Raw genomic sequence first — 25,565 nt, 5'->3', positions numbered from 1 at the left:
ATGTGTATATAATAGTTTGTTTTATTTATTTTCAATACAGACCACAACAGATGACCAAGGAAGTTTGGGATTATGTTTTCTTCAAGGAGGCTCCATTTCCTAAGACTCAGATCCCAAAGGAAAAATTAGATCAGTTAAAGCAGGAGTTTGAGTTCTGGTATCCTGTTGATCTTCGCGTCTCTGGCAAGGATCTTGTTCCAAATCATCTTTCATATTACCTGTATAATCATGTGGCTATGTGGCCGGAACAAAGGTGAATGATAAAATAGGTGTGGACTAGATTTATTGATTGTCAATAGGGGTGTTTTGTGGCTTCAAATATCTAAGAAATTATCGCAGAGGGGATAGTATAGATTTGCCAGTTATGTTCTTTTTCTTATCTTAAATATGTGCTAAAGCAGAAAGGCCACTTCCTATCTGTTGCATCCAGAAATCCACATACCTACCCCAGGCACCAAAGCTCATCATATCTCAGGTGCATTGCTGGTCTGCTAGTAATTCAGGTGCATTGCTGGTCTGCTAGGAATAATTTTAGAACATTAGAATTGGAAAGAACCTTCTCTTTAGAGCGGAGAGCCCCAAGGTTCCAGCATTAGTTTTAGTAACATTCTGACTAGAGTCTGTTTCTTCAGAGGAGTCCTTCTGTCCTTTTCCTTCTTTACCCAGACGTGTCTGCTTTTCCCTCTAGTCCTTCAAGTAGCTGAGGAAACAAGCCTCTTAGTCTGTTCAAATTTTATTTCATAAAACCAAAACAATTTCTTATGCCTTCTTGTATTTAGAATAAAATTATGTTTTTTCCCTCAAGAGTAAAACGAAGATTTTGAAGTAGAGGAATAAAATAATTTTTTTTTTTTGAGACAGAGTCCAGACTGGAGTGCAGTGGCACAATCTCGGCTTACTGCATCCTCTGCCTCCCGGGTTCAAGCAATTCTCCTGTCTCAGCTTCCCAAGTATTTTTTATTTTTTATTTTTTTGAGACAGAGTTTTGCTCTTGTTTCCCAGGCTGGAGTGCAATGGTATGATCTCGGCTCACTGCAACCTCCGCCTCCTGGGTTCAAGCGATTCTCCTGCCTCAGCCTCCTAAGTAGCTGGGATTACAGGCATGCACCACTATGCCTGGCTAATGTAGTATTTTTAGTAGAGATGGGGTTTCACCATGTTAGCCAGGCTGGTCTTGAACTCCTGACCTCAGGTGATCCACCTACCTTGGCCTCCCAAAATGCTGAGATTACAGGCATGAGCCCCTGTGCCCAGCCCAGAGGAATAAAATAAATTTAATGTCATTCTTACACGACTTGTCATCCAGCGTTATTACTTACCTTGTTTATTTATTTATTTATTTTTCGACAGAGTCTCACTCTGTCATTCGGGCTGGAGTGCAATGGCATGATCTTGGCTCACTGCAGTCTTGACTTCGCGGACTCAAGTGATCCTCACACTTCAGCCTTCCAAATAGCTGGGACTAGCCACATGTCACCTTGCCTGGATAATTTTGTTTATTTTTTTATAGAGACGAGGTCTCACTTTGTTGCCCAAGCTGGTCTCAAACTCCTGGACTCAAGTGGTCCTCCTGTCTCAGCCTCCCAAAGTACTTGGATTACAGGTGTGACTCTATTGTTTACAATGCATTTTTAGGCAAATAGGGTATCTCAGAAGTATTCTTTACCAATAAGTTGAGTCTTCATTCCTTTGCACCAATTTTTTCACATTTGTTAGGTTTTTAAAAATTACAGCTAAGTAATGACATCAAGAGCTTATGCCAGGTACTTTTAAAATCACTTTTAATAACTTTTTATGACAGCTTTTCGAGGAAAGTCTTTAATATCCATGTCTATAGGCAGGGAACTGTACTGAGGAATAAAGAGGAACAAATCATAACCCAAAGCTACCCTGCTAATGAATGTTAGTACAAGTATGCAAACCCAAAGAGATTGGCTCCACAACTCTTGCTCTCAACCCCCGATATGATCTCATTGCTAGAATGAATGAATGACGTGTACATAGTTCGAAAATTTAAAGAGTACATAAAAGCAAAAAGTTAAAAGTGAACTTTTACCCTTGCCTGCACACTACTCTATTTCCCAAAACTCATCATGATACTATTGGTTTCTTGTGATTTTATATACCAGCATCTGATATCTCTTATTTATTTGTTAGTATATACAAAGGTACCACATTGTTTACACTGTTCTGTCTTATGTTTTCACACACACACACATGCACACACACACACACACACACATATATATATATATATTTTTTTGAGATGGAGTCTTGCTTTGTCACCCAGGCTGGAGTGCAGTGGCGCGATCTTGGCTCACCGCAACCTCCGCCTCCCAGGTTCAAGCAACTCTCCACCTCAGCCTCCTCAGCAGCTGGGATCGCAGGCGCCTGCCACCACACCCAGCTTATTTTTGTATTTTTAGTAGAGATGGGGCTTCACCATCCTGGCTAGGCTGGTCTTGAACTCCTAGCCTTGTGATCCTCCCGCCTCGGCCTCCCAAAGCACTCCCAAAGTGCTGGGATTACAGGCGTGAGCCACCGTGCTCAGCCTTCACATATATTTAAGATCTTTTTATATCCATACTTGTAGCCCCACTTAAGTAGTTACATCATCGTATATCTGTATCCTAGTTTATGTAGCCAATCCTTTGCTTTGTTTTCATTTCCCATTACAAAAAGGACTACAGTATATATCCTTGCACTTTTATCTTAGCAAACCTTTATGAGTGTATTAGCTTTTACCTCAAAATTTTAAGCCAGAACTATCATATTTGTTTCTTATTTTCTGTCTTTAAACATTTATCTGTGAAGTGACAAATGGCCTACAGCTGTGAGAGCAAATGGACATCTCCTCCTGAATTCTGAGAAGGTAAGGCTTATTGCATCTTGAAAGTTTAAAATTCTGTGGAAGGCTTTTCAGATTTAGGGGGTTGCACTTTTTTTTAAATGTGTGTAAGAAATAATGTGTCCAGGTGTGGTGCCTCATGTCTGTAGTCCCAGAGCTTTGGGAGGCCAAGGTGGGAGGATCACTTGAGGCCAGGAGTTCAAGACCAGCCTGGACAGTATAGTGAGACCCCATCTCTACCAAAAATTTAGTAAATAAATAAGAAATAATATAAATTAATCAGAGTTAAAAACCTTCTAATTAGCATATTTAGGACTAAGCATAAATTAATTTTTATCTTTAAAATTGAGCAAGGGGAGTAGATAGTATTAATTGAAGGGAGAGATAGGGAAAAGTTGCCTATTTGTAACGTTTGTATTTAGAGTGGCAAAAGGTGACACAAATTGTGACTGAAGTAAAGAGAGAAAAAGACAGAGACAAGGACAGGAATCATAAAGAGCTTAGCATTGTGACCCAGAAGAGTCTTCTTTTCCTTTTTTTTTTTCGTGATGGAGTCTCACTCTTTCGCCCAAGCTGGAGTGCAGTGGCACGATCTTGGCTTACTGCAACCTCCACCTCCCAGATTCAAGTGATTCTCTTGCCTCAGCCTCCTGAGTAGCTGAGATTACAGGCGCATGCCACCATGCCCGGCTAATTTTTGTTTTTTTCTGGAGAGATGGGGTTTTGCCATGTTGGCCAGGCAGGTCTCGAACTCCTGACCTCAAGTGATCCACCCGCCTCGGCTTCCCAAAGTGCTGGGATTACAGGCATGAGCCACTGCACCCAGCCATTTTTTAATTTTTATTTTAAAACAGATCCACTTTTATGTATTGACTTTTCATTAGTTTAAATCCTTGAGGGGTATAACATCACTCAGATTCTGTGTCCAATACCTTTAGCAGGAAGATCATTTAGGAATTTGGCATGAACCATGCTACTGTTTCCGTGGGGCCCAAGTTACCTTTCCCCAGATTACTCTGATTTTGTTTGGTTTGCTGCCAGGAGTCACTGTCTTGTTCTTTGCTTTGTATACATAAGCACATCTCTTGCCCAAATAGAATTCTATTTCATCTTGAGCATAAACACCTTCATTTTTTTTTTTTTTTTAATTGAGATAGAGTCTCGCACTGTCGTCCAGGCTGGTATGCAATGACGCGATCTCAGCTGGCTGCAGCCTCCACCTCCCGGATTTAAGCGATTCTCCTGCTTCAGCCTCCCGAGTAGCTAGGATTACGGTTGCCTGCTACCATGCTTGGCTAATTTTTTTGTATTTTTAGTAGAGACGGGGTTTCACTATGTTGGCCAGGCTGGTCTCAAACTCCTGACCTCGTGATCCGCCTACCTCAGCCTCTCAAAGTCCTGGGATTAGAGGTGTGAACCACCACACCCAGCTGACACCTTCAATTTTAAGAAGAGCTGTGTGTTCTGGAGACACTGCTCATAGCCAGCAAAAATGGCCTTGGACCACAGCCTTCCAGCCATATTTCCTTTTAGAAGTCCTGCTCCCAGCAGGCCTCCATAGGATCCAAGATGACAGAAAGAGCTATTTTTCTTAGTAAGTTGAGAAAATGGCTCGGTGCTTTTTGTTTTATGCTGTGACTGGCCACTAAATTAGTAGAATGATAGAATTTTGGAGTCTGTAAGATTTTTAGGTGTCACTTAATGCTCCTTCCCAAGCAGTATAGTAGTCCTCTCTATGCTTCTACTGTTACTATCCCTACTGTTACTGTTAATAATATGCGTGATTTTTTTTTTTAAACAGACTACATAGGACTTTATCTTATTAATCAGTATCCTCAACATGAGGTTATGCAAACTTGACAGACCCCTCACTTGCCCCTGTGATACTTCTGTGCAAATTAGAGAAGGGCACCCCTCCTTGACTTAAAAAAAAAAGGTACAAAATTATTTATTCCTTATTAAGGAAAATGGTAACAAATTAGGATTTGTTACAACCAGTGAATTTTGCTATAACCAACAGAATAGCAATGACAGTATTAGTTGTCATAAGTATCTGTGTCATAATGAAAATAGTTGTAGGGGGCTGGGCGCGGTGACTCACACCTGTAATCCCAGCAATTTGGGAGGCCAAGGTGGGTGGATCACCTGAGTTCAGGAGTTCGAGACCAGCCTGGCCAACTTGATGAAACTCCATCTCTGCTAAAAATACAAAAAATTAGCCGGGCCTGGTGGCGGGCACCTGTAATCCCAGCTACAGGCTGAGGCAGGAGAATTGCTTGAACCTGAGAGGCACGGGTTGCAGTGAGCCGAGAATGTGCCATTGCACTCAGGCCTGCGCGACAAGAGTGAGACTCCATCTCAAAAAAGAAAAAAGAAAATAGTTGTAGGTTTAAACAACGGGCTAATGATACAAATTGCATTATGTAACATCAGACTTAGCCTGTGCCTAATATTGAAAGGTAATAAAAAAAATTCCTTTAAGATAATCTGTATCTGGGTGCCGTGGCTCACGCCTGTAATTCCAGCACTTTGGGATGCCAGGACGGGCAGATCACGAGGTCAGGAGTTCGAGACCAGCCTGACCAACATGGTGAAACCCCGTCTCGACTTACAGTACAAAATTTAGCTGGGAATGATGGCGCGTGCCTGTAATCCCAGCTATTCAGGAGGTTGAGGTAGGAGAATCCCTTGAACCAGGGAGGTGGAAGTTGCAGTAAGCCAAGATTACACCACTGCACTCCAGCCTGGGTAACAGAGCAAGACTCTATCTCAAAAGAAAAAAAAAAAAAAAAAGGTAATCTGTATATTAGAAAAACTGCTGTTTAGAAGCACAGGTGATTTTAATAGATTTTGTTAGATCAACAAGGAACTTTTGATTATTGAACTAGTTTCTTCTTTGTAAGTCAGAGAGGAGCAATACATTTATTCTTGTTAGAACTTGACATTTTCTTTGGTCTGTCTGAATGTTGTACTATCCTGATTTTATTAGAACAAGATATGTGTTGCCATGTAGTATAATAGAAAACTGGTATAATCATCATTTCCTTTTGATATCAGCATAGTTATACTAATGACATACAGTTTTAAAACAATAAAGATTGCTAGGCTGTGAGTGGTGCTTCTTCAGATGCATTGCCCTAAGGCGGAGCACAACTTGAACAACCAATTATTGTGACCCTAATGATAGGAGGGTTCCTAAAATCATAATTCCAACCTCATGAGCGTATCCATTCCATTTCTGAATGATTCTTATTGCCGTAAAGCTCTTTCTTAGGTAACCGGCTGGTGTTCCAGAGTTAGAGTGGAATCATTACACATGTCTAACCCAATTACCAGGAGACAGTGTAGGCTGAATCAGTGGACTGAGTGTGAGTCTGGAGGTCCTCTCCTAGCTGTGTCACTGATAGCTGAGTAACCCAAACAAGCCACTTTATTGGGTGAAATTCAGTTTTCACCTCACTAAAATTAGTGTAATATATCTTTTCCTTTCCATATTTCCAATTCCTTTTTGTTTTTATCTGGTCATGGCCAGCCTAGTTAATTTATTTGACTGACTTGGTTCATTTTATTTATATTACTATTATTAATGCTTGATCACTGACTCTCTATTTCAGATGTCAAAATCCACAGGCAACTTCCTCACTTTGACCCAAGCTATTGATAAGTTTTCAGCAGATGGTGAGTAAACATTTTTCTTATTGCTGTTCCATAGGGTCCAGTTCTCCTTAGATTATAGAAGACACGTTAAAATTGGTGTTTTAATTTTAACTTTCTCTTTTGCTTTTAACAAAATTTTAAAATATTAATGTTTCCTTTGTTGGAGAGCAACATAATATTTAATATATAAGAATTGCTGACATGATGTGTTCAGGAACAAATCAAGCTGAAGTTACTTTGAGTCTTCTTTTAATGAACTCATTATCATTGCTAAGATTCAAGACTTGTTTTGTAGAGATGTTGAGTATGGGCCAGGTGTGGTGGCTCATGCCTGTAATCCCAGGACTTTGGGAGGCTGAGGCGGATGGATCACCTGAGGTCAGGAGTTCAAGACCAGCCTGGCCAACATGGTGAAACCCTGTCTCAACTAAAAAAAAAAAAAAAAATAGCTGGGCCTGGTGGCGGGTGCCTATAATCCAGGCTACTTTGGAAGGCTGAGGCAGGCTGAGGCAGGAGAATCGCTTGAACTTGGGAGGCAGAGGTTGCAGTGGGCCGAGATCACACCATTGCACTCCAGCTTGGGCAACAAGAGTGAAACTGTCTCAAAAAAAAAAAAAAAAAAAAAAAAAAAAAAGTTGAGTATGTAGGAAGCTTTTCCAAGATATTTCCTCTGTATTTGGTATTCCATTCTTATTAACTGAGACAGATTCTTACTTTGTCACCCAGGCTGGAGTACAGTGGCACGATCTTGGCTCACTGCAACCTCCATCTCCGGGGTTCAAGCAATTCTCATGCCCCAGCCTCTCAAACAGCTGGGATTACAGGCATGTGCCTGCACGCTTGGCTAATTTTTGTATTTTTAGTAGAGATGGGGTTTTGCCATGTTGACCAGGCTGGTCTCGAACTCCTGGCCTTAAGTGATCCATCTTCCTTGGCCTTCCAAAGTGCTGAGATTACAGGCATGAACCACCATGCCTGGCCTGTATTTGGTATTCCTAAAGTTATCTTGAACCTGGGAACATTGATTTTTTCAGAAAATTGTTTTTTTGTCTGGCCTCAGTCCTATTACATTTTATTATTATTGTGTCAAGAGAAGAAATGCACTATCCTGAAAGAACTATTCATTTCTTATATAATTAGTCATTGGTCTTCATAGTACTTCTTTTTATTGGTCATGGCTAACTCAGTTTGTGTTCTCAGTATTTTGATTGGACACCAAAGTCAAAGAGAGAACTGTATCCAAATAATATAGTTAGTCTGTTTCTTACAAGTTATATAAGCAATTATAAAACCACTTTATGTATATATTAGGATTGAATAAATAAGTAAACAGGTAGATAATGAGAACCTCTGCCTCATGGAGCTCACTATCAGAAAAAGAAGCTATTAAGTAAGTAAAGAGAATATGCTAGAATGAACCCAATCATGGGGTCAGATTGGATTTGGTGATAAAAGTATGAGCTCATGATTGTTATTTTTTTTTTTTTGAGACGGAGTCTTGCTGTGTCGCCCAGGCCGGAGTGCAGTGGCCGGATCTCAGCTCACTGCAAGCTCTGCCTCCCGGGTTTACGCCATTCTCCTGCCTCAGCCTCCAGAGTAGCTGGGACTACAGGCGCCCGCCACCTCGCCCGGCTAGTTTTTTATATTTTTAGTAGAGACGGGGTTTCACCATGTTAGCCAGGATGGTCTCGATCTCCTGCCCTCGTGATCTGCCTGTCTCGGCCTCCCAAAGTGCTGGGATTACAGGCTTGAGCCACCGCGCCCGGCCGATTGTTATTTTTTGTATAGATATATAGATATAAAAATAAACAGCCAGGCATGGTGGCTCCCACCTGTAATCCCAGCACTTTGGGAGGCTGAGGCGAGTGGATTACCTGAGGTCTGGAGTTTGAGACCAGCCTGACCAAAATGGAGAAACCCCGTCTCTACTAAAAATACAAAATTAGCTGGGCATGGTGGTGCATGCCTATAATCCTAGCTACTCAGGAGGCTGAGGCAGGAGAATTGCTTGAATCCGGGAGGTGGAGGTTGCACTGAGCCGAGATCATGCCATTGCATTACAGTCTGGGCAATAAGAGCGAAACTCCATCTCAAACAAACAAACAAAAAACATAGTTATGTATGGGTTAGTATACAAATATGAACTGTTAAGTGGAAAAGGCAAAGTGTAGAACCTGAATGCTTTGATTGGACACCAAAGCTAAAGACAGAAAGAACTACATAATGAGTTCCCTCTTTTTTTTTTTTTTCAACAATATAGTGTTCCATTATAGGGATATTCTACAGTTTAACTGATGGACATTTAGGTTTTTTTTTTCAATATTTTAGAATGGAAGATTTTGGTAGTACTGAGAGATGAGAATGGAAAAAGTAAAGTTTTGTTAGTGGTAAACTTGTAAGAACCTAGTTTCAAAACTGAGAAAAATTCATATGTGTTTGTACACATAAGGCACCAGTGTGTATTCTTATGCATTAAAATATATTTTGCTACCTCTAAATGAGGCTGAGATGTTGATAAGAAAACTACAAAGAAATGTATATCTTTATCTATCTATAGATAAATATATCTATTTATCATTTTCTATCTCTGCCTCATTAAAGATCAGTTTATTTCATTAATTCAGCATGCCTGAGAAGAAACACATATTGGTGCTTAGTGGATGCAAATCAATAGAATGGCTCGAATATTTTAACATCACTGTTAGGGATGCTACTTTTTGGTGATTTTAATTTTTGTTGTTGATCCAGGACAGTCCTTTAAAGCATTTGTTAATTTATATATGAGCTTTGCAAGGTACCCAGCTGCACTCAAAGGACACAGTTGATACTCAGTAACCATATTTTTAATTCATTGACTTTTTTTTCTTCTTCCAGGAATGCGTTTGGCTCTGGCTGATGCTGGTGACACTGTAGAAGATGCCAACTTTGTGGAAGCCATGGCAGATGCAGGTATTCTCCGTCTGTACACCTGGGTAGAATGGGTGAAAGAAATGGTTGCCAACTGGGACAGCCTAAGAAGTGGTCCTGCCAACACTTTCAATGATAGAGTTTTTGCCAGGTAATCTCTAGATCCCAATCATTTTGTGTTTTAGAGTTACTTAGTCCTGGTGCATTTTTAAGTTTTCTTTTTCTTTTCTTTTTTTAATAAAATAAACTAATGATAATAATAGCTAGTATTCATTGAAGGCTTACTTGTGCCAGGTACTATGCTAAGTATTTTGTGTCCATTATTTGACTTTAGCCTCAAAGCAACCTTATATAATACAGATATTACTAGCTCTATTTTATAAATAAAGAAACTGAAGCTTAGAACAATTATTTACTTAAATGCCTTAAAGCCAGTAGTTGCAAACTTGGGATATGAACTTGCTTCTATCTGTCTTGAAAGTCTGTTGTCATAACCATTTTACCATGTTGTCTTGTTTTAGAGTAGGGCAAAATGGTTAAAGGAAAAGTAGATTAAAAGAAAAGGATAAATATCTTTGGAGTCATCCTACGCACTGGTATTACAAAGATGAATAAGACATGATCCTTATTGTCTCGCAAGAGAGACAAGCACACAGTTTTTAAGTACAATAATAGAGATAAGGAGAATTCAGAGATATCATGTGACTTCTGGGTTTCTTTTTTTTTTTTTTTTTTTTTCCGAGACAGAGTCTTGCAGTGTCACCCAGGCTGGAGTGCAGTGGCACAATCTTGGCTCACTGCAACTTCTACTTCCCAGTTTCAAGCTATTCTTCTGCCCCAGCTTCCTGGCTAGCTGGGATTACAGGCGCCTGCCACCACATCTGGCTAATTGTTTTGCATTTTTAGTAGAGACAGGGTTTCACTATGTTGGCCAGGCTGGTCTCGAGCTCCTGACCTTGTGATCCACCCGCCTCGGTCTCCCAAAATGCTGGGATTACAGGCGTGAGCACCACGCCCGGCCAAATTCTGGGTTTCTTGAAAAATAAACAATGTTTTCAGGGAGAGGAGAAAGTGTGGATAAGCCGTGGAAAGGGTCTGATACTTATTTGAAGTACATTATCTAGTGGGCAGAGGTAGGAGATGAAACAGGTTGGGGCTAGATTAGGCCAAATTAAGAAGGACCTGGATTGGTATGAGAAAATTTTTTTCTAATATCCAGTATTAGTTATTGTAAATGCAATAATTAAAACCTGGCTGTGGCCAGGCACTGTGGCTCATGCATGTAACCAGGCACTTTGAAAGGCTGAGGTGGGAGGATTACTTGAGCCCAGGAGTTTGAGACCAGTCTGGGCAACAAAATGAGATTCTCATCTCTACAAAAAATAAAAATAAAAAATAAAAAATTAGCTGGGTGAGGTGGCTTGCGCCTATAGTCCTAGTCCTTCAGAGGCTGAGGTGAGAAGATCCTCTGAGCCGAGGAGTTCGAGGCTACAGTGAGCTGTGATCATACCACTGCATTCTAGCCTAGGTGACAGAGACAGGACTTGTTTCAAAAAAAAACAAAATAAAGCAAAAAAAACCCTAAAACTTGGCTACAACATTAGTTAAGCTATTTTCATATTACATTTTGGGCTTTATAAGAATAAAGTGTCCATCAAGAAATTTCTAAACAAGCATCACTTATTATGTCGTAAACAGGAGCCCTAAGCAGTGTCAGATGACAGTACTTAAGGATGGATAGACAATAGAGAGACTGCAGTAGTTTGTTTTAAGGAACACAAAGGTGGTGTTGTGTTGAGCAGTTTTAAATGTTTCGGGCATTGTTCTCATTTTACTGCTTAAATAAGCAGTATTTTAAATTTGTATATGCAGCAGTTTTTTATAGCTATGTATAAGTGCCTTTAAACTCCATAACCTTTTTTTTCCCCCTATTCAATAGTGAATTGAATGCAGGAATTATAAAAACAGATCAAAACTATGAAAAGATGATGTTTAAAGAAGCTTTGAAAACAGGGTTTTTTGAGTTTCAGGTAGGCTGTTGATTCTTTTGGTAGCTATAAAACATGTCAATGCGAACATTATGTATTTTCCCCCTTTTTTCTTCCTGCTATAGCACAATTACTCGCCTAAGTGTAGACTGAAAATCCTGCCAGAAAAATTTTAAAGTCTTCAATAAATTGTGATTTTAAGTTATTTTCTTTGATATTTTTCTATTGTGTCCATTTAATTTAAATAATTCTGCTCCTAGTTAAGCTATGAGCATTCATATAAAGGAGATTAAATCTAAAATTCAGCTATACTTTCCAGGAAAACGTTTCAAAATTGATAAAAACAAAGGCAAAATTGTCATTAATTGCCATTAGTTTGAGAGCAGGTGTTTTCTGAGGTTTTCCACAAGGTGTCAGTATTTCCTCAAGTTTGGCATTTAAAGTGCTTAAAGTAAAAATGCAGCTTTACGCAATGAGCTATGTAAAATATCACATTGAGATTTATGTAACTTGGTTTTCAGAGATGTGGTTAAATAAGGATAAATGACTGAGCATAGCAATGTGTTGTATTTATAGTCTTTTTTCATATTTAATATCATATATGCTGCTAAGAGCAGTCACCCTTAATATACAGTTAAAGTTGTTCAACTTCTACGTCTCAGTTACAAACTGTCTCTAAAAAAATTCTTTTTTTTTGAGAATTATTAGTATAAAACTACCATGTACTTTGGACAAAGATAAATACTTGCAGATTCTTAAAGTAAAACCTTTACAGTAATTTGTTATGGATTTTTAAAAGACTAGAAACTTAAAAATGTATTAAAACCAAGATACTGAAATTTTTTCCTTTATTTCTATTTTAAAGAAGGTGAGGGAAATGGTAAATAATTTCAAATTTTATAGGCCACAAAAGATAAGTACCGTGAATTGGCTGTGGAAGGGATGCACAGAGAACTTGTGTTCCGGTTTATTGAAGTTCAGACACTTCTCCTCGCTCCATTCTGTCCACATTTGTGTGAGCACATCTGGACACTCCTGGGAAAGGTATCTTTACGCATTTAAAATGTTTTGAGTGGTTTTGACTTTGGCTTCATTAAATAAGTGTTGTGCTAATATTGTTACTTAAGACAGAAAGTGTGAAAGTGAGTAATTCAAGAGTAATACTGGATTCAGCATCATAATTATGACAGGTTAAACCAGAGCTATCTCATATTCAGATGGATATATGTGCCTTTATTTATATACACACAGTGTATACATATTTTTAAAAGGTGGAAATATTGAGAAAGATATAAACAATTGTTATGAGCTCCTTATAAGCGAAGATATAGGTGTATATTTGCATAAGTATTCTTATTTTATATAAAACTTCTGGTATACATAGGACTTAATATTCAGGGATATTAGCATTCTTACTATGAATATAAATTCAGTTATTTCTCCTAGGCTTGCAGATAAATAGTTTGGCTGGTTTAATAACTCCTTTCCAACCATATTAGCTAGGCTCTTTTGTTTTTTTTTTTTTTTTTTTTTGAGATGGAGTCTCGCTCTGTCACCCAGGCTGGAGTGCAGTGGCCGGATCTCAGCTCACTGCAAGCTCCGCCTCCTGGGTTTACGCCATTCTCCTGCCTCAGCCTCCCTAGTAGCTGGGACTACAGGCGCCCGCCACCTCGCCCAGCTAGTTTTTTTGTATTTTTTAGTAGAGACAGGGTTTCACTGTTTTAGCCAGGATGGTCTCGATCTCCTGACCTCATGATCGCCCGTCTCGGCCTCCCAAAGTGCTGGGATTACAGGCTTGAGCCACTGCGCCTGGCCTCTTTTGTATTTTTAAATGCACGAACAATACAGAAATGTGCTCATGATCTATATACCAAATAGCCATATTTGAATACTGGATGTATTAACAGGATAAAAACTGAGTGTATGCGTAATTTATATAATAATGATTAAATTTAGGCAAATTAGCATTACATAATTTTCTTTGAAAGTGAGCATATGTGTGTGGGTATTAATATGCTTGTACAAATTGATGCTAATTAAGAATGTAGAGTCAGACTTCACAGCTTGAATTCTAGGGAACATTAGATCAGGGGCTGTGGAAGTATGTTCTGTGTAGTCAAGTTTGAACTCTGAGCACACAATTACAGATGGTATCCTTGGTATGAAACTGTAATCAAGAACCATAAAATAGTTACATTGTCTAACCTCAATGAAATTTTTTTTGTTTTTCTTTTTTTAAAAGGCTGACTCAATTATGAATGCTTCATGGCCTGTGGCAGGTCCTGTGGATGAAGTTTTAATACACTCCTCACAGTATCTCATGGAAGTAACACATGACCTTAGACTACGACTCAAGAACTATATGATGCCAGCTAAAGGGAAGGTAAAGTCTTTTTTTTTTTTTTTTTAAAGATTATTCCTTAAAAGTTATTGATCAGATAACATTTAACAGTAATGGAAGTTAAAAAGATTTTCATTAATGGTGAAGACCATGGTGGTGTATATTGGGGGAGGGTTCTTCTCATTTTTGGTTTATGTAAAAGCTATTGAATGTTTTTCCTTTCTTTTACCGTGTAGAAGACTGACAAACAACCCCTGCAGAAGCCCTCACATTGCACCATCTATGTGGCAAAGAACTATCCACCTTGGCAACATACCACCCTGTCTGTTCTACGTAAACACTTTGAGGTGATGCTCTCAGTAGACTTTTCCCCCGATGGTGTTGTATGCTCCCTATGTTGTTTTTGTTTTTAGGATGTTGACAATGTCTGGGAGAAGAAAGATAGGCAGCTTTGTGTCATTCCCTCTAGGCAGAGAGCATCCTTTTGTTATTCTTGGTGACTCTTAAATGGATGCTGAGGAAAAAGCTGCTGTTTTTCTCTCATTTTTGAAACATTTATACAAAAATACATTGGATCGGCCGGGTGCGGTGGCTCAAGCCTGTAATCAATCCCAGCACTTTGGGAGGCCGAGATGGGCGGATCACGAGGTCAGGAGATCGAGACCATCCTGGCTAACACGGTGAAACCCCGTCTCTACTAAAAAATACAAAAAAACTAGCCGGGCGTGTTGGTGGGTGCCTGTAGTCCTAGCTACTTGGGAGGCTGAGGCAGGAGAATGGCGCAAACCCGGGAGGCGGAGCTTGCAGTGAGCTGAGATCCGGCCACTGCACTCCAGCCTGGGCGACAGAGCGAGACTCCGTCTCAAAAAAAAAAAAAAAAAAAAAAATACATTGGATCTAGTTGAATGTAATCAAAAGAATTGGGGGTTTTCATATGTGTAGTTGAAATAATGAAATGAAAGGACAGAGTTTGCCTTTGGAATTTGTTATAACTTGAGCAGCGGGAGTCATTCATTAAATTTATTCTTTCATTAAATTATTTCAAACCATAACCTCGTTTATTGTTTGGAAAAAAGTGAACTTTGTTCTTGAGTACTTTAAATGTTGTTTGGTTTGATAATTACCTATAGAAATGGAGAGCTTGAAGACATTTTTGGCTCTGCCAGGTAATGATAAATCCATTTAAAGGGAACTCAATAACTTAGATCTAAGTTTTCCTGAAAGAAAAAAAACCTATTTTTCCTCTGCATTCAAAATGTAGAAACAGAGTATGTTTGTGGACTTTGGCTTTTTTGCTTAGGTTATTAAAACAGTTATTGCTAGATGCAGACCACTAAGGTGCACTTAAAAAAGAGAGACAAAATACGGATTGTGGTCAAAATGTAAAGCAGAAACATAAAGGAAAAATTCTTAGCTTTGATATTCTAGACCGTTATTGGAATTTTGCCTGAATACTTTTCAGAGTTAATTAAGAAATGCTAAGAAAAACTGCTTTTACATTTGTAAAATTTGATAGAGAAGAGCAAATGTTTTTGTATTCCTTTATGGAAAACTGCTTCCACCTTTGATTGTGTATGTTAGAAATAGAAGGTGGCCTTTAGAATCCGCTTGCAGATTTTGAATTAAGGTAAATAAAAGATAAAGGCTACTTTGGTTGGCAGAAAAGTGAAACTACCTCAGTGGATTATATATTCATACCAGCAATTTCAAGGAAACAGTGGAAGAACCTAAATATGATATGTAATGTCTTAGGCATTAAAAATGCATCACCTCTGTTCGTTTTGAAGTTGTATTTTTACTTAGTATTCATTGACTGGATAATTGAAAACAGTGGTATCTTTTGGCATTAGCAGCTTTCTTTTAGATTTTTGTATGTTTTCATCCACAAGAATGAAAGGAATGTTCATTTATAATCACGAAGAGTGTTCTTATGTTGAATGTGGCACCTTTTTGGTGACATAAGGCAAAGGAGTGTTTCCCACCCTTTTTCTTTTTTATATGTTTCAGACGAATACATTAACAAGTAGAATATTTTTTCCTATGTACTTTAGTAAAATTTGGAATCGAAAATAGATTTTTTGAAATTGTGTTATGTGTTCCTTTTCATTTAGATTCATTCCCAACCCTTCCTTTTACAATAAGGAGAAAATAAGTTGCCCAAAACTTTGAAAAGACCACTTGCTTTGTTTCTGACTCTGTTGAGGGGACCATTAATATTTGTAGAAAGAAATGAATTTATATTCATTTAAAGCACACTGGGATTATACTCATTAGTGATATATGATATAGATATTTATTTTCGAGTAGATAGAAATGATTCTGTTTTTAACAGGTCGATAGCTAGGGATTCTTTTTACAATTGTAACAATTTCTTTCTAGTGTCCAAAAGCAGACATTATATAAACTTGTATAATAGTTGTGTAATTTTTTATTTTAATATGACTAATCAAATGCTTTTAGAAATTTGAAAACAAGTTTTTATGAGACCATTTAGTTTCTGAACAGGAGAAATATTCGACACAAATCACTTTTTTTCCACCTCTGAACTAAAAAGTGTGTGTTGTCAGTTTATAGAGAATAGGAGACTTCCTTCTGCATTGTTCATTCAGCTTTCACTTCTCCATGATGCTAGGGCTGGACACTTTTCTGCTGTTCTCTAAGGATCGATAGAGGCCACCATTCTATGCCTGGCAGACTATAGTCAAATCTACTATTCTGTCTTATTCTTGAGACTTTTTTTTCTACATTACTCTCCCTCCTTTCTTTTTTAGGCCAATAACGGAAAACTGCCTGACAACAAAGTCATTGCTAGTGAACTAGGCAGTATGCCAGAACTGAAGAAATACATGAAGAAAGTCATGCCATTTGTTGCCATGATTAAGGTAAGCTGTGGACCTTATGCAGCTGTGACCACATGAGTAATGGTTAGATAGGACAATAGAAGGATGGGGAAAAGCCTTGGACATAGTCTCCTGCCAGAAATCTGCTAAAATAGCACTTTTCAATCAATGGCTGTGAGAAATGATCTATCAGGTTTTAGGTTTACTTGTGGAATTGCTGAGTATGTGAAAAATATATATTGTGGGAGAAAAATTGGTTTAGAATTGCTGCACTGAACTGTTCCCTTCATATTCTACCTTCCCTTCTTTCAAGTTTGGGAAAGAAACATACTCTTTTGGCTTACATTAGGCTTATAGAGGCTTGCATTTCCTAGACCCTATTCCTGGAACCAGGATTCAGTATTTGTATAGGTATAGCTTAACAGGATAAACATTGGTTATAGTGGTTAGACCAGGGTTTCTCAGCATAGCTCTATGGGTATTTTGGGCTAGATAGTTCTTGTGGGACACTTTAACGGCATCCCTGGCTTCTACTCATTAGAAGCCAGTAGAACTACCTTTCCCGCTAGTTATGACAATGAAAAATATCTCCAGACATTGCTAAATGTCCACTGGGGGCAGAATCACCTTCCACTTCTTGCCATTGAGAATTATTGGGTTAGACTCTTAGTTTTCTTCATATACATAGCTGATGTATTGTTGGATTTCTTGACAAAAAGAAGCCAAAAGAAGGCTTATGTTGCTTAAGATCTCAGACTATGGGGCCAGAAAAATCTTGGTTGAAATTCTGTGTATCTGTTATTTCTTAGTTTTGAGACCTTGGTCAAATAACTTTAATTTTTTGGGCGACAGGATTTTTCATCCATAAAATGAGGATACTATAGAACCCAACTTTTTAGGAATGTTGTGTAGTATACCTAACACACCTAAGTAGCACCAGTCAAGAAGTAGACTTGGTAAATGTTGTTTGAAAATGCAAATTAGTATCTTCCAGCCTACTAAGCATATCGTGGTTATTCTTTTACTGTCCTTTAATTCTTGTGTCTTCTTGGCTGTAGATGCCTGATGGAGACCAGACCTCTTAACTTCTCCAATGCTATAATAGATTGGTATTCTTGGGAAAGGTTTTTAATTCTCTTAGATCAAAGTCACTGTTTGATCCTCAGGGTATTTTAAGTTTCAGAAGTAATTTAGGATCCTGGGTTGACCTACACCAATCATGTTGTAATATAAGTGCTGGTATGTTCATAGTTCATTGGTTCCCCAGTGGCTAGTGTCATTGGTCATAACACCAAATCACTGTCAACATGTGGATCCAACAAAATATTCCATTGGTGTTTGCAGAGGCAATTAATTTTGATGACATGTTTTAAGAGAATCCAGGGAAACCTGTTTGAAAAGTAGTTACGTGTATATATATATAGCGCGCGCGAGAGAGCGCGCGCGTGTGTGTATAAAATGATATTAGAGGCCGGGCGCGGTGGCTCAAGCCTGTAATCCCAGCACTTTGGGAGGCCGAGACGGGTGGATCACCAGGTCAGGAGATGGAGACCATCCTGGCCTACACGGTGAAACCCCGTCTCTACTAAAAAATACAAAAAACTAGCCGGGCGAGATGGCGGGCGCCTGTAGTCCCAGCTACTCGGGAGGCTGAGGCAGGAGAATGGCGTAAATCCGGGAGGCGGAGCTTGCAGTGAGCCGAGATTGCGCCACTGCACTCCAGCCTGGGCGACAGAGCGAGACTCCGTCTCAAAAAAAAAAATGATATTAGATTCAAAAGTTGGCTTCTTTAGGATCTCATTTAAAATTGAAGAACCATCATCAGACCGTTTGAGTGGTGATATATTTTTAAAATTATGTTGGTGATTTGCCAGGCAAATTAGTGGTTTTGCAAACTTTGAAAGGGATTAATAAATCTGGGAATAAGAAAATGACTTTCTAGCACTTTTCATGGGAAAAAGAAATAGAACTTGCATAGTAAGCCAAAACAGTGAGTAGCAGGAATAATGTCAGGTCACTTTCATTAAGTTTAACGTGTTCTAGGTAGTTATATCTATGCATATGCTCTTGCATCACTAGGATTCTATTTTGTGCAGCAAATATCGACTATCCAAGAAAATTAAGAATAAGAAATTATTTTTTACGTGCCATGTTTGAGTACTCATGTAGTGTGAGTTTTTTTTCTTTAAACTTTGCAGAAATATCTTTGGGGATTTTTTGTTTGGATATTATTAATTCACTATTCTCTGAAACAGCTGTAAGAAGGTGGTATCTCAGAAAATTAAAATTTTGTTTTTTTGGGTAACTTAAAGGGATATTTTCATACATTTGGTTGTTTCTCTGTCAAGTGAATTCTTTGGGCTTGCATATTAAGTCAGTCTAAATAAACAATCATAAAACCATATTTACTTTATAAATCTGAAAACCTTGTGCCTTCCCATCTTTTCAGTGCTGCCATAATCTTATAATACTTTAAATGATAATTATTTGGAGCTAGTAAATTTCATTAACAAGCAAATGTAGGTAAAGGAAATCATGAGTCCAAGGCCTTTCCTTTAACGCCTGAAATCTGAGATTTTATCAACTGAGAGAAGAATAATTACTTTGAAGGAAGTATGTTTTCCAACATGTTCTTACTGTGATTTTGTTTTTCCATACCATTTTGGCTATTAGGAAAATCTGGAGAAGATGGGGCCTCGTATACTGGATTTGCAATTAGAATTTGATGAAAAGGCTGTGCTTATGGAGAATATAGTCTACCTGACTAATTCCCTTGAGGTAAGAGGTCCAGGGATTGTAATAACTACTTAAATGTAGTTAAACCACAATCCAGCTCTTTTATTTTACAATAAACCTTTTTATAAACTTCATCTTCTGTGTTTAGTATCTTTGTTAAATATGTCAGTCAGAAATATTTTTGGAGAGAAGAAAAATGGGTGAGTATAAAAGTTGCAGGAAAAAAAATCTGTCCTCTTATTTTATCAATTCTTAATTTACATATAATCAATTATACATTAAAAAACTGTATGTCTGGATATACTGCAAATTTTTTTTTTTAATTATACTTTAAGTTCTCGGGTACATGTGCACAACATGCAGGTTTGTTACATATGTATACATGTGACATGTTGGTGTGCTGCACCCATTAACTCGTCATTTACATTAGGTGTATCTCCTAATGCTATCCCTCCCTGCTCCCCCTCCCCACAGTAGGCCCTGGTGTGTGATGTTCCCCTTCCTGTGTCCAAGTGATCTCATTGTTCAATTCCCACCGAGTGAGAACATGTGTTGTTTGCTTTTCTGTTCTTGCGATAGTTTGCTGAGAATGATGGTTTCCAGCTGCATCCATGTCCCTACAAAGGATACAAACTCATCCTTTTTTATGGCTGCATAGTATTCCATGGTGTATATGTGCCACATTTTCTTAATCCAGTCTGTCACTGATGGACATTTGGGTTGATTCCAAGTCTTTGCTATTGTGAATAGTGCCGCAGTAAACATATGTGTGCATGTGTCTTTATAGCAGCAAATTATTTATACTTTGTTTATACTTTATACTGCAAATTATTTATACTTTATACTGCAAGTTATTTTTAAGAGACCTTATATTTAAATGCTTTCCAAGCCTCTTATGTTATGGAGTACTCTGAATTGATGCCTTTTTTCCTCCTTCCCTTTTGATTTGCAGAATTGGATTAATTATAATGTCTGGTTAATGATATATTGTGATTGTTCCATATCTTGCCATGTTTTTTTCTCTCCCAATTTATAATAAAATGAACACTCATGAATCTACTACCCAATCCAAGCACTAGAACAGTACCAATAGCTTTTACATATCTGTGACTTTCTCCCCATCCAATCTTTGTGCCCCAGTCACAACTTTATATATAGATTGTAAATAAGCTGATCTCAGACAGCTTAGGCAAAAGGAAAAGTCATTTGCTCTAGAAAACTGTTAGAGCACTCAAAAAGTGGTCCTAGTAATAATGAAGACACTCAAGTAAAAAAGATACAGGTTTGGAGTTTAAGTAAAATTGTTTTGTGAAATATGGAGATGGAGGAAAGTTGTTTCTAATTAAGTATTTTATTTTAAATGAGTTAATGAAATTAATAAACATTAAATGACATCCATTTTATATATATCTAAATGCTCATATATATTCATGTAGCTCAAAAAACTTCTTGGATCTTTTCACTTGGACCATACGGACACACCTTATGTTTAGGGTCATCTTATATTTAGACATATGCACTGTGCTATATTTCTGAGCTTTTCTTCCATTTATTTAAGTGGAAGCCTTTTATTCTCAAATTATAGATTTCTGAACTTCAATTTGTCTTAAGTGGAAGCCTCTTATGCTGATTTTCATTTGTTTCAAATATGGCAGATAGATGCCAGATTTCATTATAGAAAATGATAAACATGACTATAGAAATAACAATACTATGAGACATCTAAAATGAACGTTCAATAACTGATTACAGATTTCATTTAATATTTATATGGAAAATAATAAAATTGCACAGACCATTTCATGTTAACTGGAGAACCTAGTTTTGTTCTTGGTGAAATGAGGTGATGATTAATTTGAATCACATTAAGTGATACTAATAACTTCCATTTTTTCCCCTCTATTTAGCTAGAACACATAGAAGTCAAGTTTGCCTCCGAAGCAGAAGATAAAATCAGGGAAGACTGCTGTCCTGGGAAACCACTTAATGTTTTTAGAATAGAAGTAAGTTGAAGGAATCTCACTGAATCATTGCATTTTAAAACTAGAAGAGACCTAGAGATCATTACATCTAAATCCACATTTGAAAAATAGAACCAAGTAAGGTCCAGAGAAATTAAGTGGTTGGTTTGTTGTAGATCTCATTGTTTGTTAGAAATGGGGATGTACCTGAAATGCCCCAATTCCTTTGGTCAGTGCAATACTTACTTTTTCCTCACTTTACTGTTACAGGAACTATCAGATGTTATTTGTGGGTTTTAAAAATAAAAAGTATGATTTTCAGTATCTGGTTTTTATTTAAGAATACTGGAAATGTAGAACCTTTTTAGACAGTTAAAATGAGCTTTTAAAACTCAGATGAGTCTTGGTTTGATTGTTATTCAAGGCTGTTTTGTTTTTAGTATAAACTGGATTGATGCATCATCTTAAGTTATGCTGGAATAGCTTTTTTTAACCCCTTAGTTTTGGGTCATTATTGGTGAAGACAAAAAGATTTTGGAGATTCTGGGTTTTTTTGGTTTTTTTTGAGACGGAGTCTCGCTCTGTTGCCCAGGCTGGAGTGCAGTGGCGTGATCTCGGCTCACTGCAAGCTCCGCCTCCTGGGTTCATGCCATTCTCCTGCCTCAGCCTCCCGAGTAGCTGGGACTACAGGCGCCCACCACCACGCCTGGCTAATTTTTTGTATTTTTAGTAGAGATGGGGTTTGACTGTGTTAGCCAGGATGATGTCGATCTCCTGACCTCGTGATCCACCGTCCTTGCCCTCCCAAAGTGCTGGGATTACAGGCATGAGCCACCGCGCCTGGCCTTTTTTTTTTTTTAAGTTCTGGGATACATGTGCAGAGCATGCAGGTTTGTTACATAGGTATCCATGTGCCATGGTGGATTGCTGCACCCATCTACCTGTCATCTACATTAGATATTTCTCTTAACACTATCCCTCCCCTTGCCCACCCCACCCCAACAGGCCCTGGTGTGTGATATTCTGCTGCCTATGTCCATGTGTTCTCATTGTTCAACTCCCACTTATGAGTGAGAACATGCGGTGTTTGGTTTTCTGTTCCTGTGTTAGTTTGTGGAGAATGATGGTTTCCAGCTTCATCCAAGTCCCTACAAAGGACATAACTCATCATTTTTTATGCCTGCATAGTATTGTGTGGTGTATATGTGCCACATTGTCTTTATCCAGTCTATCATTGATGAGCATTTGGGTTGGTTCCAAGTCTTTGCTATTGTGACCCATGCTGCAATAGACATATGTGTGCATGTGTCTTTATAGTAGAATGATTTATAATCCTTTGGGTATATACCCAGTAATGGGATTGCTGGGTCAGATGGTATTTCTGGATCTAGATCCTTGAGGAAGGAGATTCTGTTTTTTCAGTCTCAAAGAATCCATTCAGATTGGCGGCATTTGGCAAAGTCCAGGGGACTGCAATTGGGAGAGTCTATAAACTGCCCTCCTTGTCTTGATAAGCAGAGGACTTAGATATGTTCTGTTACTTTTGCCACATTTGAAAACCCAGCAAACAGAAAAGGCCTAGTTTGAAAGAATAAGGAAATCATGATCATGGATACCTCCTGAATTCAGCGTCATGTAAGGAATACACTCATTGCATTAAGATGTGGTAGCTTTTAATAGTTCAGTCATTTGAGCCATGGAGATAGGTATATGAAAATGTTCCTTATACAAATATATTTATTTCAAGTAATTTTCAAGTATTCTATTAAGATACTATGTATTTAAGTCTTTCACAAGACTCATTTGACTTTTTTCCACTTAAAAATAATAAATAGGGTTTTGGACTATGCAGCTTCTATAAGTACAACATAGAATTATGTTTAATCCTGACCTTGCCACTTACTAGCTGTGTGACCTTGTGCTGATTTTTAATCTTTCTGGTTCTCAGCTTCTCATTTGTGAAAAAGGGTCAAAAGAACGACTTCAGGGATATAGAACTAACGTCGATAAAGTGCTTAGTACAATGCCTAATACATTGTAGAGATTCAGTGAATGATGGTGGTTGTGGAAGAGAAAATGTAGTTATTGTTAGTGTCCATCATCAGTGTTGATATATGTAGTCGTAGTCATCTTTACCTAGGTATTTGGTTATAAGCATGAGCTTGTACAGCTTTTCTTTTGTATTTGAGTATGCCTTAGTCATGATTTTAAAATACCACAATTAGATCCATCTTTCATTGGGCATTGAAAACGTAGCAGAGATTCCTCCTCTCTCAGCAGTATTCAAGTTAAACTATCATTTTCTTGTTGTTTTCCTAGCCTGGTGTGTCTGTTTCTCTAGTGAATCCCCAGCCATCCAATGGCCACTTCTCAACCAAAATTGAAATCAGGCAAGGAGATAACTGTGATTCCATAGTCAGGCGTTTAATGAAAATGAACCGAGGAATTAAAGGTAAGTTGCTCCCCAAAACTCCTATTTGTCAGTGGCTTGTAGATTTGGTGAGCTTTAAGTAGAAAGGAAAAAGAAAAGAAACAGGCTTGCTTATGGACAGCTGTGTATTATTATGGAAAAAATATTGGGTTCAGAATCAAGAAAACTATTCTTTTTGGGACTCTGTGGCTAGGTAGCTTAGTGACTTTGCCATGTCGCTTAAGCTCAAAACTGATTTTTCATTTACTAATGTGAGGACAATAGAGGGATTAGATATTTTCCCATCTTTCTTTCTAGCTCTAAAACTGTAATGAGTGATTTCTGTCTCAGAAATGTTCAGAATCAAGGAGCACATACCCTTAGTATTCTAAACTAACCTGTCCAGCAGGTCTGTTCCTTGAGAAGGAAGAGAAACAGAGTGAAAGTTATTGAGTGTCTTCCATGTGTTAACCATTTAGTCCTTTTACAATTCTATAATGTAGAGGGTGTTCTTATTATTTCCCTTTTACAGATGATGAAATGGAGGCTAAAAAGGCTAAGTAACTTGCAAAGTTTGTTTAGTAAGTAAACTCTAGAGCTGGAATTCCAACAGGTCTGTTTGCCTCCAAAGCTCATATTCTTTCTTCTAAACAATGTGACTCCAGGTAAAATATGTCGTAATCTTAACTTACTATCAAGAATAAGTCTGCATCTTTTGTGATTAGATTCAATGTAATAATTTATGGCTTTTCTTTTCATCATCCAGCCAGGTCCTACAGTGAGCAGAGTGTGAAGGGACATAGTGTGTCTCTCTTATTTTTCTTCTGAGCTACACAGCAAATTAATGTTGTGATTCTCTATTTTGTATTATCTGTCTTTTTTCTTTTTGATAGCAATCAAAAGTTGATTGACCACTTTCTATCACTACAAAAATTTTCTAAAAAGATTTATAAATCCCAAACAATAACCTAATTTATGAAACTGTATTAGGGTAGTAACATTAATTGAAATAGGAGACTTGAAATAGCTCTTTGGAATTAGTTCTGTCATACATTTTGTGTTCTCTTGAAGTTGTTTCCCTTCTGTGGACGCTTACTGAGACACTACTGTATGTAGTGTTTGTAGAGACAACTGCAAACACTTTGTATGGGTATGTAGAGACTCCTTTGTATGTACTGGGGCTTTGGGGAGTCCACAGAGTTCTGTTCATTAGGAGCTGCATCTAGTAAAGTAGTAGGGAACATAGACTATTGAAGTGTATGATAATGTAAGGAGAAATTGCTGAGTGTAGTAAGAAAGGTACAGGTAAAATGTATAGCACAGAGGAACGTGAGATTATTTCCACTTGCAGCGATCAGGGATTAATTTATGGAGAAAGTATTGTTTGGATGGGGCCTTGAACATTACACCCATGAAGGTAAGGGGAAAGGGTATACTAGGAGGGAAATACCAGTTTATTTTGTTTCCCTCTGTACGGAACATCAGCAGCAACAGTATACTAGGGTTAGGGATGTTGTTTATAGACATGTTTTTTAAATTGTGGTAAATTATACCTAACATAACATTTACTATTTTAGTCATTTTTATGTGTACAGTTCAAGAGGCTTGAATACATTCACATTGTTGTGAAATCATCACCACCATCCATCTCTACAACTTTTTTTTTTTTTAATTATACTTTAAGTTCTAGGGTACATGTGCACAATGTGCAGGTTTGTTACATATGTATACAGGTGCCATGTTGGTGTGCTGTACCCATCAACTCGTCATTTACATGAGGTATATCTCCCAGTGCTATCCCTCCCCCCATCCCCTCCCCACAATAGGCCCCGGTGTGTGATGTTCCCCTTCCTGTGTCCAAGTGATCTCATTGTTCA

General features: G+C 38.0%; 1 protein-coding gene across 4 annotated transcripts in view; it reads left to right on the top strand.

Moving 5' to 3' along the window:
• The window catches only part of LARS (leucyl-tRNA synthetase), a 69,563-nt gene that overhangs the window by 38,617 nt on the left and 5,381 nt on the right, over nucleotides 1–25,565 (top strand). For all 4 annotated transcript variants that reach the window (XM_011931474.1, XM_011931472.1, XM_011931473.1 and 1 more), the window contains 12 exons: nucleotides 41–253; nucleotides 2,815–2,872; nucleotides 6,463–6,526; nucleotides 9,380–9,563; nucleotides 11,352–11,442; nucleotides 12,304–12,444; nucleotides 13,643–13,783; nucleotides 13,978–14,088; nucleotides 16,513–16,623; nucleotides 19,255–19,359; nucleotides 21,225–21,320; nucleotides 23,598–23,730. In XM_011931474.1, the coding sequence (XP_011786864.1) occupies nucleotides 41–253; nucleotides 2,815–2,872; nucleotides 6,463–6,526; nucleotides 9,380–9,563; nucleotides 11,352–11,442; nucleotides 12,304–12,444; nucleotides 13,643–13,783; nucleotides 13,978–14,088; nucleotides 16,513–16,623; nucleotides 19,255–19,359; nucleotides 21,225–21,320; nucleotides 23,598–23,730 (1,448 nt within the window). The remainder of the gene's footprint in view (nucleotides 1–40; nucleotides 254–2,814; nucleotides 2,873–6,462; nucleotides 6,527–9,379; nucleotides 9,564–11,351; nucleotides 11,443–12,303; nucleotides 12,445–13,642; nucleotides 13,784–13,977; nucleotides 14,089–16,512; nucleotides 16,624–19,254; nucleotides 19,360–21,224; nucleotides 21,321–23,597; nucleotides 23,731–25,565) is intronic.

This window comes from Colobus angolensis, unplaced genomic scaffold (genome assembly GCF_000951035.1).
Source record: "Colobus angolensis palliatus isolate OR3802 unplaced genomic scaffold, Cang.pa_1.0 Scaffold90, whole genome shotgun sequence".
NCBI lineage: Eukaryota > Metazoa > Chordata > Mammalia > Primates > Cercopithecidae > Colobus > Colobus angolensis.
The sequence above is the reverse complement of the archived record's forward strand: the minus strand, read 5'-3'. Positions and strand labels throughout refer to the sequence as shown.